This window comes from Dipodomys merriami, unplaced genomic scaffold (genome assembly GCF_024711535.1).
Source record: "Dipodomys merriami isolate MVZ:Mamm:240054 unplaced genomic scaffold, mDipMer1.0.p SCAF_850, whole genome shotgun sequence".
In the NCBI taxonomy this organism is placed as follows: domain Eukaryota; kingdom Metazoa; phylum Chordata; class Mammalia; order Rodentia; family Heteromyidae; genus Dipodomys; species Dipodomys merriami.
Genome location: NW_027206458.1, coordinates 296,595 through 311,762, shown reverse-complemented (window position 1 = coordinate 311,762; position 15,168 = coordinate 296,595). Strand labels below are relative to the sequence as shown.

Genomic DNA, 15,168 nt, shown 5'->3' with positions numbered 1-15,168 from the left:
CAGAGAATACCTGTTTTTCTTAGCTCCTGGGATTGTTATACAATGCAAATAAGACAACTAATATAAAAATACAGGAAAAGTGGTGGAGTGCTACGCAAGGATAATGACTAGATTCTAAAGAATCCCAAAGAATATGAGCTGCTGCAAACTTTCAATTATCTACCCTGCACACCACAGTGCTACAGCATTCTCCTGCAGCTAGAGGAAGGCAACAGGCCACTGCTAACATATTCATCCTGACTGAATTGGCCTTTCACCTTTCTCTAAGCACCAAGAATATTCTTGGATCCTTCATTCCTGAGCCAATTCATTAAATTCCTCAATCGATAACAGCAACCACAATAATAATGACTAGCAGTGACTACAGTACAATAACCTCCACTACTATTTATTTGGTGCCTTACGTCCATTTGACATTCTCTCAAATACCTTATAAATCTTATCCTACTTGGTCTTCAAACAATATCAAGAAGCAGGTATTATTTTCACATTAGAGGTAATTAAGTTGAAGCTTGGAGAAAACTTTGGTCTCCTTTAGCTAGTAAATCATAGAACTAGAGTTAGCTCAAGAATTTGTTCTCAAAGGCTAACCCACTATGCCATCTTGTTGTTAATCAAGGAAAAAATATACTTCCCCCAGATCTTGTATCTCATGTATAATTAACCATGAGGATATGTTAAATGAATCAGATGATTAATATTCAAGTAGTTCTGGTCCTTGCACTTCAAGGTCTTTTGCTGAAGACTCTAGACCCACCGTGTTTCTCTTACCCTCACGTGTACTTTCCAGAGCAGACACTGGGATATAGCTTTGTGTTATCATTGTTTCAAGTGAACTCACAAGCAGCCCTCTAAGAGGTATTATTCTGACTTTATTCATAAAGAAATCAATGCTAAGAATAGTCAAGGAATCTGACCAAATTCCTAGCAAATAAATAGTCTAACTGGAATATTACAGCTATTGCTAGTAAAAAAAAAAGAAAAGAAAAGAATAAAAAAGACTTGAAGTACTTCTTAATCCTGGATATTGTGTACAAAAGGAAACAATGGGAATGTTTTCTAACATGAAGAACCTTGGAACACAATTGTGTGCTGGATGGTTCAGAGATGCTAAATATTTGCACTACGCTTATTCTTAAAAATATTGTGTCAGAGACATTTAAATAACTACATCCTGAAATTGGTGACAAAACAGAAGGAAAGGTTTATTCTTGAGTCATAAGCCTGGAGTGGAAGAAGGGAGGTATCAGATATTAAATTCTTATCACGGCACAAAGGTTTTTGAATGTCAAATGTTAAACTCTTCTACATTCAATATGAATTTTACTAGGAATCTTCAGTCCCCGAAGGGACATTTCCTGTCTGTGCCTGTCAGCTTCATTGCTGTTTTTTAAATAAAGCTTTCCCTCACAGTAAAACTCCTTCTGGCCCTTCCTTTTAGGGAGCAGACATAAATACAGTGTATACTAGACCTTTGCATTTTTGTTTTCTTTTACCTTTTTCTAGCCCCCAATCTTCAGAAGTATAAAGCTAAGGTAAAAAGAGCATTTTAAAAGGGGGGCTCTTGGGATCCATGCAAATGACAGACATTTCTATGAGAAAATTATGAGAGAAGAAATTCAGCAAGGAAGAAATTCATTGATGTGATGAAACATTGTCACTGGAGATGATGACAAATTAGAAACTGTTCCCATGGGGACCACACACTACCTACTGATCATTTGACCCATGGCTGGATGTTGGCTAGTCTAAGAATTGACCCAAAAGATGACAAGATGGTTTTAGTCCTGCGTCTCATCAGCATTCAGAAACCCCTTAGGGGGGAAAGGGAAAGGATAAAGAAGGATAAAAGATGAAAGCTGAGCTATAGAAAGAAAAATGTTTTTAATTACACTGAGGAGGATTGTGGGTCCACCTGTAGCTTTTTTGTTGAGAGTGTCCTTTGTTTATTCTTGTCTGCAGGGATCATGGCAGGATACAGAACCAGAGCTGGCCTGACCTTTTGGAAAGTTCCACGGTGCTTAGCTAGTCCTCTTTAGTTTAACAGATACATTCAGCTTAAGTCTCTCTGTGGGCTATCTTTATTCTAAGACATTCTGTTATACTTGCCCAGCAACCTGGGGTTGGTTAGCATGCTAAAACAGATTGATTTTCCTGGGAGGATGGAATATGTCCCACAGTGTAGCATGAAGTGAGGTTTCCATAGCGAATCACCAGAAAGGGGCCTAGAGAGAAAACAGCACTTATTGGGCGTTAAGACACCTTTAAGCTCCATTTGCCTCTGTTTCTTTCATGGAAAAGGGGAATAATGGTGTGTGCTGGTGGCTCATGCCTGTAATCCTAGCTAATCAGAAGACTGAGATCTGAAGACCATGGTTCAAAGCCAGCCAGGGCAGAAATGTCAGTGCAACTTATCTCCAATTAATTAGCAAAGGGCTGGAAGTGGAGCTGTGGCTCAAATGGTAGAGTGCCAGTCTTGGACGGAAAAAGCCAGGGGAACAAGATCTTGAGTTCAATCCTTGTTAGTGTGAACAACAACAACAAAGGAAAATGGAATTACAATTCCTTCTTACTCCTCAGTGGTGACAGACCGATCGATCTCTTTGATGACAGACCAATCTCTTACAGTATAAATTCCGAGGAAAACACTGAATTCTGAAATTCACTCCTTAAAGAAGGGGGATAAAAATTCCCTCTGTTCCAAACTTTTGAAGATGCTCGAGTCATCAGAACAATTGACCTTATTTGATGTAACTTACAGTGAAAGCAGCCAGGTACTATTTAAGAGGCATTGTTTTGTGGACTTCGTTTTAGTCCTGGATGATTCATTTTTTTCCCTGTTGATGGTAGAACACATCAATTCTAAACTTCCAAGTGAAGTCACATTTTTGAAGCTTAATTCTTTGCATAAAGAGACTATGGCTTATGGTATCCTGCCAAGAATCTCACAGCAATAATCAAAAAGGATTTGTACTTCTCGAAGCTCTGTTGTGACATAGAACCTATGTTTTCTTTTAAGATTCAAGGTTGGACCTCTACCACTTGAGCCACACCAACTATTGGGTGTTTAATTGGAGGCTTTCCTGCTTGGGCTGACTTAGAACTGTGATTCTCAGATTTCAGCCTTTGTAGTAACTAGGATTATGCATGTGAGCCACTGGTGCCCGGCTAGCAATTTAAAAATAAATAAATAAATAATTTTTTTTTTTTTTAAAGAAAAGGTCTTACTATGTTGCCCAGGTTGGGTTAAACTCACCTGTCTTCATGACTCAGCTTTCTATGAACTTGGAATTATAGGCATATTCAACATTCCCAGCTATAGGTTTCTTTAAAGGATTAAATTGTTATGTATATGTGAGATGCTTAGGAAATGTTTTCATACACAGCCAACCAATGGTTGGTTTCTTTTTTCCCTTTTGAATGAGGCGAGGTAAGGGTGTCACTGCACGGTAGACTAAGGGCTCTGAATGAGAGGTGGAGGGAGCCTGTACATGGAGACCTTTTGCTAAGGGTGTGCCTGGACTTTATCTCCATTGATGAGGAGTGTAGCCTGGACTGTAACTCTGTGATAGAGTGTGCTCAGCATTCACAAGAGGTCAATCCCCAACATCAGGTGAAGAATGGTAGAGAAAAATGTAGTTTGAGGCTGACCCAAACTAGAAAGCCAAAGGCAGGTATGTCCTGGCCTCCACCATCTCCACCCCTTAAAACAATCCATTCCATACCCAGCACAGAGCCAAGGGACTTCTAATATTCTGCTCTGTATTTTGTTTATTATGTTTCTAATGAAAGTTCAACCTGTGAGCTTGTCCATATTGTCATCTTTCAAGTCTCCCTTGCAGCTTCTTGAAGTTTACTTTGTCTGGCTTTATAGGCAAGATAGTCTTGAGATGAGTCATTTGACTTTTTCACTGATTTTATAGCTTGAAGCTAATCACTTAACTTCATTGACATAAAATAAAGATAACTCTACTGGTTGGGTAAGTACCTCTATGTGGCAGCTATCAAAATTTTCTGATGAACCCTGAAGTCTCTTTGCATTTACTTTATAGTTCACATGTACTGTGGGTCATTTGATAATAGTGATACCATGCCTGTACTTAAGCAGCTTTTTGTAGCTTTGCTTCATTATGTTAATTCTTAGGATGGATCAATCTTTCCTTAGGTATTTTCACACACATAACCAACTACTCAACATGTAATGACGTAAACAGCTATTTTTTTAAGCTAGAGGTTCTGTAGGTCAAGACAGGCCCAGCAAGGATGATGTCTTCGGAGATATCAGGGGAAATTCAGGGACCCTCATCATAAGATACTCAAAGGGTTAATATTATCTGGAAGTGTTTTGACTCGTAGAGAATCTGGGCTGAGGTGATCTGAAAATTCAGGGATGCAAACCAAACACATTCCATGATCTCTCCCTGTGTCTTGGACTTCTAGCATAGTACCTAAGAGCTAGCATTAGGGTAACCTTCCAAGAAAGACTGGTAGATGTCACATGAGTTTTTATGACCCAGCCTTAGAAGGTATAGGCTTGTATACTCTTCTGGTGGAAGCCCGCATGAGTCCACACAGACTCCATACACATCCCATCTTTCAATGCAGAGTCATGTTAAAGTACTTCAAATTTTTTAATTAAAAAAATTCCAAATTGGAATTATGGCTCCATCTTGGGATATGTTAGAACCTCTAACTTCTGCTTGTAACAGAACAGGTCATATAGCCTCTAGCATAACTACTTAACACTGCCATAGTATGGTGAAAATAGCTATCAGGAATCAGTATAGAAAAGTTGGGTGCCGGTGGCTCACTCCTGTAATCTTAGCTACTTAGGAGGCTGAGATCTGAAGATCACAGTTCAAAGCCAGCTTGGGCAGGAAAGTCCGTGGGACTCTTATCTCCAATTAACCACCAGAAAACTGGAAGCAGCTTTGTGGTTCAAGTGGTGGAATGCTCACCATGAGCTGAAGAGCTCAGGTACAGTGCCCAGGCCCAGAGTTCAAGCCCCATGATGGAGGAGGAAGTGGAGGAGGAAGAGGAGAAATAATCAGTATAGCAGTTCTTCAAAAGACTAAAAATAGACCTTCCTTATGACCCGTCCATGCTATTCTCAGAAAGATACCTACATATCCATGTTTTGGTGTATTACTGTTGATAATAGCCAAATGATAGAGTCAACCAGAATCCAAGGTACCCAACAACAGATGAATGGATAAAGAAGACATCTTACTCACACATATACACCCCACATACCCCAGAGTATTATGTAGCCATAAAGAAAAGTGAAATGTCATTTGCAGGAAAATGTATAATTGAGCACAAAAAAAAGATTATGCATTTGCCCATATGTGAACATATACACACACATATCTAACCATATGTGTAACAATACACACACACACACAGAGAAACAATAGAATACAAATCTTAACTAAGGAACTACTTAGGAGGAGAAGGGAAAGGGAAAGATAGTAGGTGAAAATTTTTGATATACAAAAGGAACTATATTTGAAAACAGCATAACGAGCCTCAGTGAAAGCTGGAAGAAGCTAGGAAAGAAACATTCTGTCAGTAAGTAGGTTATACTGGTGGGGTTGGGTTAACTAGGAAGGTCAGTCAGTATGGTCAGAGTAGACTCTATGTGTGCAAATAGAACAATGAAACCTATTGAAATTGTTTTGGGAAGGGGGAAGGGAAGGTAAAAGAACCATTGAGATTGGAATCTATTGTAAATATATGTGGATATATAACAATGAAATGAAATCCTTCCTCCCCTCATAACCAATGTAAGGTAAGAAAGAGGCACACACAGACACAATGTGTTTGTTTGTGAAAGACAAGTGAGTGCAAGTTTCATGTCCATTTTAAAGTTAATTGGTGAAGATACTGTTTGGAAATTCAGTTCTTGCTAGTATTCTTTATCTTCATCCTGGTGCAGTGTTTGTTCCCAAGTGATGTACTATGCTCTTGATACTTGTAGGTAGAAATTAATGATACTTACGTTGTAAGAAGTCAGAACCTCAAAAGAAAAGATATGGTCTATTTCATAATATAGCTTCGAGAAGTACATGTTGTTGTATATTTTTAAAATAAATATTCTAGGCTGGGGATATAGCTCAGTCATGAAACACTTGCCAAGCATTCAGAGTTAAACTCAGGGTCTCATGCTCTTACTCAGCTTTCTTGCCTATGGCTGACACTCTACCGCTTGACCAATGCCTCCAATCCACATTTTTGTTGGTTAATTGGAGATAGTCGTACAGATTCTCACAGACTTTTCTTCCTTACCCAAGAACTGCAATCTTCTATCTCAGCCTCCTGAGTAGCTAGGATTACAGGTATGAGCCACCAGTATGTGGGGAAATTGTATTTTTAAAGAATTTGTGAATCATTAGAACAAAAGATAAGGTCGAAGACTCTCAGGAATGAATTTTGGGGACTGGACAGTTAGTTCTTGGTTACAGGAAGTGACCTGTGCATTATAGTGTGTTTAGGAGCATCTCTGGCCCTTTCCTGCCAACCTTTTGGTAATTTGCACCAAATTATGGCAAAATTGTTATAATTGGGAAATGTCCCAGCTTGGAGTATGGAGATGCAGTGATCACCCCTGATTTAAATAGAGATTTGAGTTTTGTTGAATGGAAACTCCTTTGTACAACTACTTAAGGATAGCAAAAACATTTTTTAAAAACTGAGATTTGAAATTCAACTGGGTATATGTATTATTGCAATAACCCCAATGAAGAAAACCTATATTTTTTCAAATAGTAAGAATTCTAGGCAGATTTGTGAATTTTCCCAGACATCTCCTCCTTTGAAAAATACAAAATGAATTATAACCCATGGTTGCATGTGATTTTTTTTCGAACCTTATATAATTGGTATAATATTTTTTTAAGGAGATTTCAGAATTCTGGTTGTTTAGTTGAGAATATCACCAGAATAGAATCAAGATAGAAAAATTGGCTTGAAAATAACAAATGGAGATGGTGTTATTTAACTTCATGTTTGTAGCCTGGAAGCTATTGGGTTGTATGAGCTGCATGACCCAGAGGAGATGATTAGTTCTCCTCCAGTGTACTGGTAATGAATAGCTCGGCAAAACCAATTAGCTATAATTCTATCAGTCATTTCATTTGGATAACATTTTGTTTAAGGGGAAGAAAAACAACACTGTTTTCCTTGGAGATCTGTAATTAAGCTGTGGTGTTTGATGGGAACAATGGAGGAAAAAGCAGTATGCTTACCAATTTGCTCCCATTATTCCCACATGAAAATGAACCATGATGAAATATTCTGTTCAGAGCAGTGAAGAAAGACATTTTTCCATCTTAAAAGTGTAACAGACTACATCCAAATATATTTCTAACTATACATTTGGTTTTATATGGATATCTATGTTGTACATCTTGGGGGAATTGTCATTTTCATGGAAGATTGTGAAAAGTGTCCCCTGGGGTTGCATCGTAGGAGGCAATAAATGTTACCTCCCTTCCTTCATCGAGTTCCCCTCCCCCTGTAACACACACCAAGACAATCATATATGTGAGTGCAGAACCACAAGTGATAAAAATCTCTCTTTTTTTTCCTTGCAGTCACTTTTGCTCTATAACTCAAATGCCAACTGTCATGCTGACAATAATATCAGTTGTCTTTGTTATCCTTTTCCCACAAGGCATTTTATGGATAGATGTCATTCTACTTGATTTTGGATCCGAGAAGTTCATACCATGCCCTCATCTCTTATTACTGTCTAGGTTTTCCTGTGTGACATCTGGGCATTTTGTAAATTTTATCTCAACCCAGAAAGTGAAGGTGATTTGAGTGTGACTTTTGTGTTATCTGAAGTTGAATGCATGAAACTTTGGACACAGACAAGTTAATTAGCATAAGTACAGTGGGAGTTTTTTTGGGGGGATTTTGCATTTATTTATGTATTTGTTTTACTGCTGTCCACAGCTAGCCAAAAAAATCCGTGAGAAGTTCAATCGATACTTGGATGTGGTCAATCGGAATAAGCAAGTTGTGGAAGCATCATACACAGCCCATCTGACCTCCCCGCTAACTGCCATTCAAGACTGCTGCACCATTCCACCTTCCATGATGGAGTAAGACCATAGCATTCACTGCTTTCTTATTGGTCCTGGGAACTAAACTTAGACTTTCATATTCAAAATATCTGTGGTGGTTGATTGCAAAATGTATAGGTTATTTTCACCCTGTTATTTATAATAAGCCCCTAACTTTATAGAGATAAGTAATATTTAATGAAATGTGACTTAACTTTCTTTCTTTCTTTTTTTTTTTGGGGGGGGTCCGGTCATGGGGCCTGAACTCTGGGCCTGGGCACTGTCCCTCAACTCTTCAGCTCAAGGCTAGCGCTCTACCACTTGAGCCACAGCACCACTTCTGGCTTTTTTCTTTTTGCTTATGTGGTGCTGAGGAATTGAACCCAGGGCCTCATGCATGCAAGGCAAGTGCTCTACCACTGAGCCACCTTCCCAGCCCGTGACTTAACTTTCTATAGCTGGAAAACTGGCCCTTCCTTCCCTATTACCTTTGGGTCCTGGTGGAATTCATGTTTGGGAGTACCAACTATAGTTTGAAAACTATTTCTACTAAATCTAGGAAATTGCAAACATTTTATCATAAGCCAACTATTGAGCCATGAAGAATGCAGTCTCATAGATTTGGTAACTTTAATTTAAGGGAGTGTTAAGAATAACAAAAAGTTCCCGCTCGTTACTTTAGAAGATACTATCTTTAAAATGCCTAAAGTGGGCTAAGATTGTGGGTTAGTAGTATAGTGCTTGCCTAGCATTCATGAGGCTCCAGGTTTGATTCCTTGGTACCACATAAACAAAAATAAATAGAATTAATTTTTCTTAAGAAAACTAAAATGCCTAAAGGAAATGTGGTTTTAGATAATAAAGGATCAGTATTTGTATGACAGGGAATATTTTTATTTGTTAATCTAGTGATATTTCTACGTGGAGAGGTGGAGAATCATATAATATTGGAAATTATTGTAGAAAGAAATCTAGAATTAGTACATGAACTTGGTTTCTGTTTAGCTGTGTATCTTTAATCTACTCATTTAACATATATCTTTATGTTCAGTTTTCTTGGTGTAGACAATTGCAAAATCAATTTTCTACAGTTTTAGATTAAGTAAAAGATGCTCGTATGCTTTAAAAATTATGTGAGCACCAATATCAGTTAGTATACATTGTCTCTTATAGAACAATAAATGCTTTTTTTACATTATATTTTATTATCTTCAAATAGTTGTACAAGGGAGTTAACATTCAACAAATAAGTTTATAAATTACAATGCAACTTTATTAATGCCACTCATTCTCCCTCAATCCTCCCAACCCAACTCCTGCCTTCAGCTGTCTCAATTTCATAGCATATGCATTGAATGTACACTCTTGAGGTCTAGCAAGGATGGATCCAGGATAGCATTTCAGTGTTCACTTGATGCTTAACTTCCAAAGCAAGTTTTTATTTACTGTGGATTTTTGGTCCACTGTATCTAAATCTGATTTCTTCATTTATATGTTAGTAAATGAGTTTGTTTTTTAAATCTAGCTTTCCCTGTCTGTGGCCTGAAGAAATTCATACTAGCTCTTCTCTTATGCAGAAGAGACAATAAGACCCATTTGGCCCAGAATCCCAGCTCCATGTGATCTTGGGTACTGGATGTCTTTAAGATACCCTGCCTTCATTTCTAGAGTGGGAAAGAGAATGCTTCACTGGGTGTTGTGAACATTTAGTGAAAATAAATTGTAAACAATGTTCTGAGCAAATAATCTTATATGCTTAGTGAACACTGCATTTTTTTTTTTGTTAAGCTTCATCATAAAAACTCATCCTTTCTTATCACTGGAAACCAGTAGCAATGCATTTGGCCAATTTACCACTAATATAGATATAAAATGAGGATCTAACTGGGTTTTAACCCCCATCCCAAAAATATCTATTTTCCGGTCAGGGAGAAAAGAAAAGATAGGACGGTCACACGTCACTAGATGTTGAATTAGACTTTTCCTCACCTCAGAGATGTTTGGCAATATCTGTTCACATTTTGGGTTGGCATCCTGGAGTTTGGCCATGAAACACAGCCTTAAGGAATTGTCTGACTCAAAATGTCAGTTGTGCTGCAATGGAAAAATCCTGTCTTAGAAGAAGATAGGGCCTTCACAAACACCTAAGTAGGACTAGTGCTCCCAGCAGGGGGACAGGGGAGGGAGGAAGGAATCATATGAACTGTGTAGTTTCTACTGGTAGGTCTATCCTATTACTTGCCCATCTTGTAATTTCTGTTTCTTTAAAGACTAACTCAATAATTGACCTTTCTCCCTAGTTTCCTATTCAACTCTTTTCCTCTCTTTATTTCTTTTTGTCCCTGAAAGAAATTAATTGTTCCCTATTATTTCTTCACATAATAATTTTGTAAACCTACATGCAGTATAGAACTGACTGTACTTACTGTATTCATACCTTGCTGGTGGTGAGTCTGCCTCCCCTGCTGTTCTGGGAAGGAATTACACCCCTTCTAATTTTACTCTAGCACCTGGCGATTGGGTTTTATTACCATATGTAGAATCAGAATTAATTTGAATATAAGGATGAGTAAGGAAATGTGTACTCTTAAGAAATTTACAAGATATTGGAGCGGTGTGTGTGGCAAGAACTGGACATAAGTAATAGGGCATGATCAGAGTAGTGATGTAGTTTCCCAAATCAGAGAACTATACTAGACATATTGTATCAGAAATTATTGTATGAATGTTAGATATAAGCATCAAAGGGCTTTGGGCATGGTACAAGTGGTAGAACATCTGCCTAGCAAGCACAAGGCCCTGAGTTGAAACGCCAATGCTATGCCCTCCCCCAAAAATACCTATACCAAAGGAAAGGAGATGGGAGGGGAAGGAAGAAAAAGAAAGGAAAGGGAGGAAAAGAAGGTAGAGGGAAGGAAGGAAAGGAGGGAGGGAGGGAGAGAGGGAAAAAGGGAGAGAGGGAGGGAGGAAGGAAGGGAAGGAACCCTCTTACTTGATCTGGCCATTTGGAGGAACACTACAGCAAACTAATGAAACATACAGTTATTGTAGCATGTAGAATAGAGAAACCTTGTTAAGTACCCTAAATTTCTAATAGAGGATTAGGGAATTAAATTGAATCACATCTATATACTTGGAACATACACACCAGCCATGCTTGGGAAGCTGACTTGTGAGCATAATCTACATGTTTACACGTGTATCCATTAAAGTTTGGGAGGACATACATCGAGTTGGAATGAAGACAAGTGATTTCCATTTTGAATGTGCTGAGATCAGAGGTCAGGACTGAGACATCAGCCACCTGGCAAATCCAGTCGTCTGCCTTCTGGATAAGGAAACATAAAATATAGTTTGTACACCCAGGAGCTTTTCATGCAATTCAGTTTAGATCCAAGAGGCCTGCATTATACGCTAGAGGGATCACAAAGCAGATTAGCATGGATAAATACTTCTCCGGTAGAGGTGAGGCATCTGTGTCCAGTGTTGAAGATGCAACCCTCTCTCCACATGCAGAAGTAATTTGACAGAGCCAAGAAATGTCATCTTGTAAAACATGGGCAGTTTAAAGGTAAAGCTGGGTAATCAGAAGATATACAGCCAACTTAAAAGTTAGGAGCCTTGGGTAATAAATGTATCAAAGTATATTAGATGCATAGAGAATTTAATATAAACCAATCAAATTAAAAGAAATATCTGACAGTTGACAACAAGAAGTTGCAAGCAAAAACTTACTAATTAATTAATTTTTATTTTTATTTTGGACTGGATCTGACTTAGAAAAATGTATGCTAGAATTTTTAAAGTAAATTCTGGCCTGATGACTTTGTAGCCTTTCATTAGACAAACACACTTTTCTTAAATTATTAGAACTCCTCAGCTTTTTCAATGAAGATTTAAAAAATGGAAGGGATAATACGTTATAGGGAAACCAGGTTAAAAATCCTTAGCTATCTGCCTTTGCCCCTCACCCCCCATAAAATGTCTTCATCCTCATATCCTGTCTGCATGGTATGCTGTTGAACACATTTTCCTGTATTGCAACCCCTCCACAAATGTCTACACTTTGAATCGCAAGTCATTCAAGTTGTAGTACAAAAGGCAACAACTCTCAGACTTGGAAAACAGCTGAAAGGTATGACAAAAAACAACTTAAGCCCACTTGGTTTTGAGTCATACCTCCTTGAATCAGTTTGACCTTGAATTTGAGACTCAGTTTCACCATCTGTGAGGGTTGTTGTAGGGAAATGCTTTTACTTTGTACTTAGCCAAACGTTTTTATTGGATTATTAAGCATTTAATGTCATTTGTGTCGAGATACCGTTTCTTTTAGCAAAAGTATAGTTTCTTTTTAATATAAACACAGCTAAATAATGAATTAAATCATTTTAAGCAAAAACATTAAATGAATTCTATGACCAAGATTCAAAAATAATATAGGTAGTAATGACTGAAGTTTATAGCCTTAAAATATAGAGGTATATCTCACAATGATAAAGCAAGGCCCAAAGTTCAAATCCCAGCATCAGAGAAAGAGAGAGGCCCAAAATGGTTACAGGAGTCTTTCTAGGTTGAAATATAGTGACTCAAGAAGCAAACTCTTTAAACATTTTAAATGCCTATAGGCTGAATGCATACATTAATACTGCTTTTGCAATAAATACAGGCAATTGGACTTCAGATAAAAGATCTCCACTCTTGATTTTGCATTTTGTCCATTCTTAGGACATCTGGGCCCTATAAACATTTCTGTTTTTAAAACTCAGCACTGGCTGAAAGCTACAATAACTATTTGTTAAGTGCCTGTGACCTTCCTATAAGCTTAGTTCTACATTTTGTCTCGTGGCAAGCTTTTCATTTCTGCTGATTTATAATCTGTATTTGATTTTCCTCACTAAGCCTTAACAGTGCATTTTTTCTCTTTTTGTTGGCATATATTACTGTTAGAAAAATGGGTTTCATTGTGATCTTCCTGTTCATGTTTATAATGGGTTTTGATTAAGTTCACCTCCTCTGTTACTTTCCTCAGCTACCCCACTCCCCCCTCCCTTTTACGATGCCAGTCCTGGGGCTTGAACTTAGGTGCTGTTCTTAAGCTTTCTTTACTCAAGGCTAGCACTCTACTACTTGACCACAGCCTCACTTCTGACTTTTTTTTTGGAGATAATACTCTCACAAACATTCTTGCATGGACTTTGAACTGCAATCCTCAGATCTCAGCTTCCTAAGTATTTAGGATTATAAGTGGGAGCTACCAGTACCCCATTAGGTTCTATTATCATGCATGCATGTAAAGTACTTCCATCACCTTTACTTCCAAGCGTGCTTATTAAAATAAAAATAGTCTAGTTCTAAAGAGAGAAGTACCTTTGTAGTGACCCAAGCCTGTAATCTCTTCTCAGTAATGGGGAGTTGGAGGATGAGTTGGCCCAGCCTGGGCCACATAGTAAGACCTTGTCTCTGAGCAGTTCTATTAATAATGAACCATTGGTTAGGCTTATTTATAAAAACATCATCCTAGCTGTACAATACACCCTGAAGGTTATACCTGCAAAGTGGCAGAAAATTGATTTTTCACATGGATTTGACATTTTCTTTCTCAGACCCATCAACTCTTAGAAGTTTTACTCAGGAGCCTTGGAAGTTAATGATCTTATGCAGGACCTTGCATAGTGATTAGGTCCTCTGTCAATGTTTATTGAAGAAATGATCCAAAGAATTAACATTATCTACTATAGAAAAACAAATAGGTTAAGTCTTCATTTAAGACAGACTTAGTTTTCAGTGGTGTAACTTAAAATAAGGTAGTTTTGAGAGCAGGCTCATTTATTTATGATGCTTTCATATTGTGTTGAGAGAACTGGAGTTTCTGGTCTCCTGCAAGGGATACACAAACACTTGTTATTCCCACAGACTATATCTGGCTTGCAGGTGGGTTTTTTGTTTGTTTGCTTGTTTTTTGGGGGGATGGGGGGAGGCAGGGGCGATGTTTAAACGTCTTCCATATTTGTAAGCTTTTAAATCCATTACCTACATGCAAACTTTGGGAGATTACACATTTTTAAAAAATGCAAACTTTGAGCCAGCCACCACTGGCTCACATCTGTAATTATAGCTACTCAGGAGCCTGAGATGTGAGGATTAAAGTTCAAAGCCAGCCTAGGCAGGAAACTCATGACACTCTTATCTCCAATTAAGCTCCAAAAAAGCTAAAAATGGAGCTATAGCTCTAACGGTAGAGCACTTAGCCTTAAGTACAAAAGCTCAGGGATAGCACCCGGGCCTTAAATTCAAGCCCTAGGACTGGCACAAAACAAAACAAAATAATGCAAACTTTGGAGACTGAGTAGTGTGGCTTATTCGTGTAAGCATGGTTACTAGATAGAAGCTCATGATTAGAGACCAGCCTCAGCAAAAGTTAGCAGAGATCTAAAAACAAGCCAGGTATCTGGGTACTGGTGGTTCATGCTTATAATCCTAGTTACTCAGAAAGCTGAGATCTAAGGATTGCCTTTCAAAGCCAGCCCAGGCAGAAAAGTCAATGAGACTCTTATCTCCAATTAACCACTAGAAAACCAGCAGTAGTTCAGTGGCTCACATGGTAGAGCTTAGCCTTGAGCTAAAGAGCTCAGAGACAGAGCCCAGGCCACAAGTTCAAGCCCCACAACAAACAAACAAACAACAACAAAAACAAAGCCAGGTGCCACAGTGTGCCTCTATAATCCCAGCTACTTGAAAGGTGGAGGTAAAATGACCACAGTCCAAGTCCGGCCAATGCATAGTTAGTCTAAGACCCTATCTGAAAAACAAAACTAAGAAAAGCTCAAGTGGTAGAGTATAAGCCCTGAATTCCTTCCTCAGCACTACAAACATTAAATAAATAAATACCAGAGTTTAGATGATTCTTTCAAAGAATCAGCATGCCAGGCATGGCTGGTGTCACATTTGTGCTTGCATGAAGAGCAGCTCCCCTTGGAACACTCTCCCAGTTGCTACCCATCCCAACCCAGAGCCCAGGCTGTTATCAATCACCTGCTTGGCTCATAATTGAATTTAAGTGTTCATCTCATGATTTGAACATGGGAATAGACTGGACATG

General features: G+C 38.3%; 1 protein-coding gene across 1 annotated transcript in view; it reads left to right on the top strand.

The window, feature by feature from the left end:
* LOC138820278 (VWFA and cache domain-containing protein 1) overlaps positions 1-15,168 on the top strand; it is a 141,188-nt gene that overhangs the window by 21,435 nt on the left and 104,585 nt on the right. Inside the window, exon 2 of the mRNA XM_070011972.1 lies at positions 7,960-8,108. Within this exon, the coding sequence (XP_069868073.1) occupies positions 8,101-8,108 (8 nt within the window). The 5' untranslated portion in view covers positions 7,960-8,100. The remainder of the gene's footprint in view (positions 1-7,959; positions 8,109-15,168) is intronic.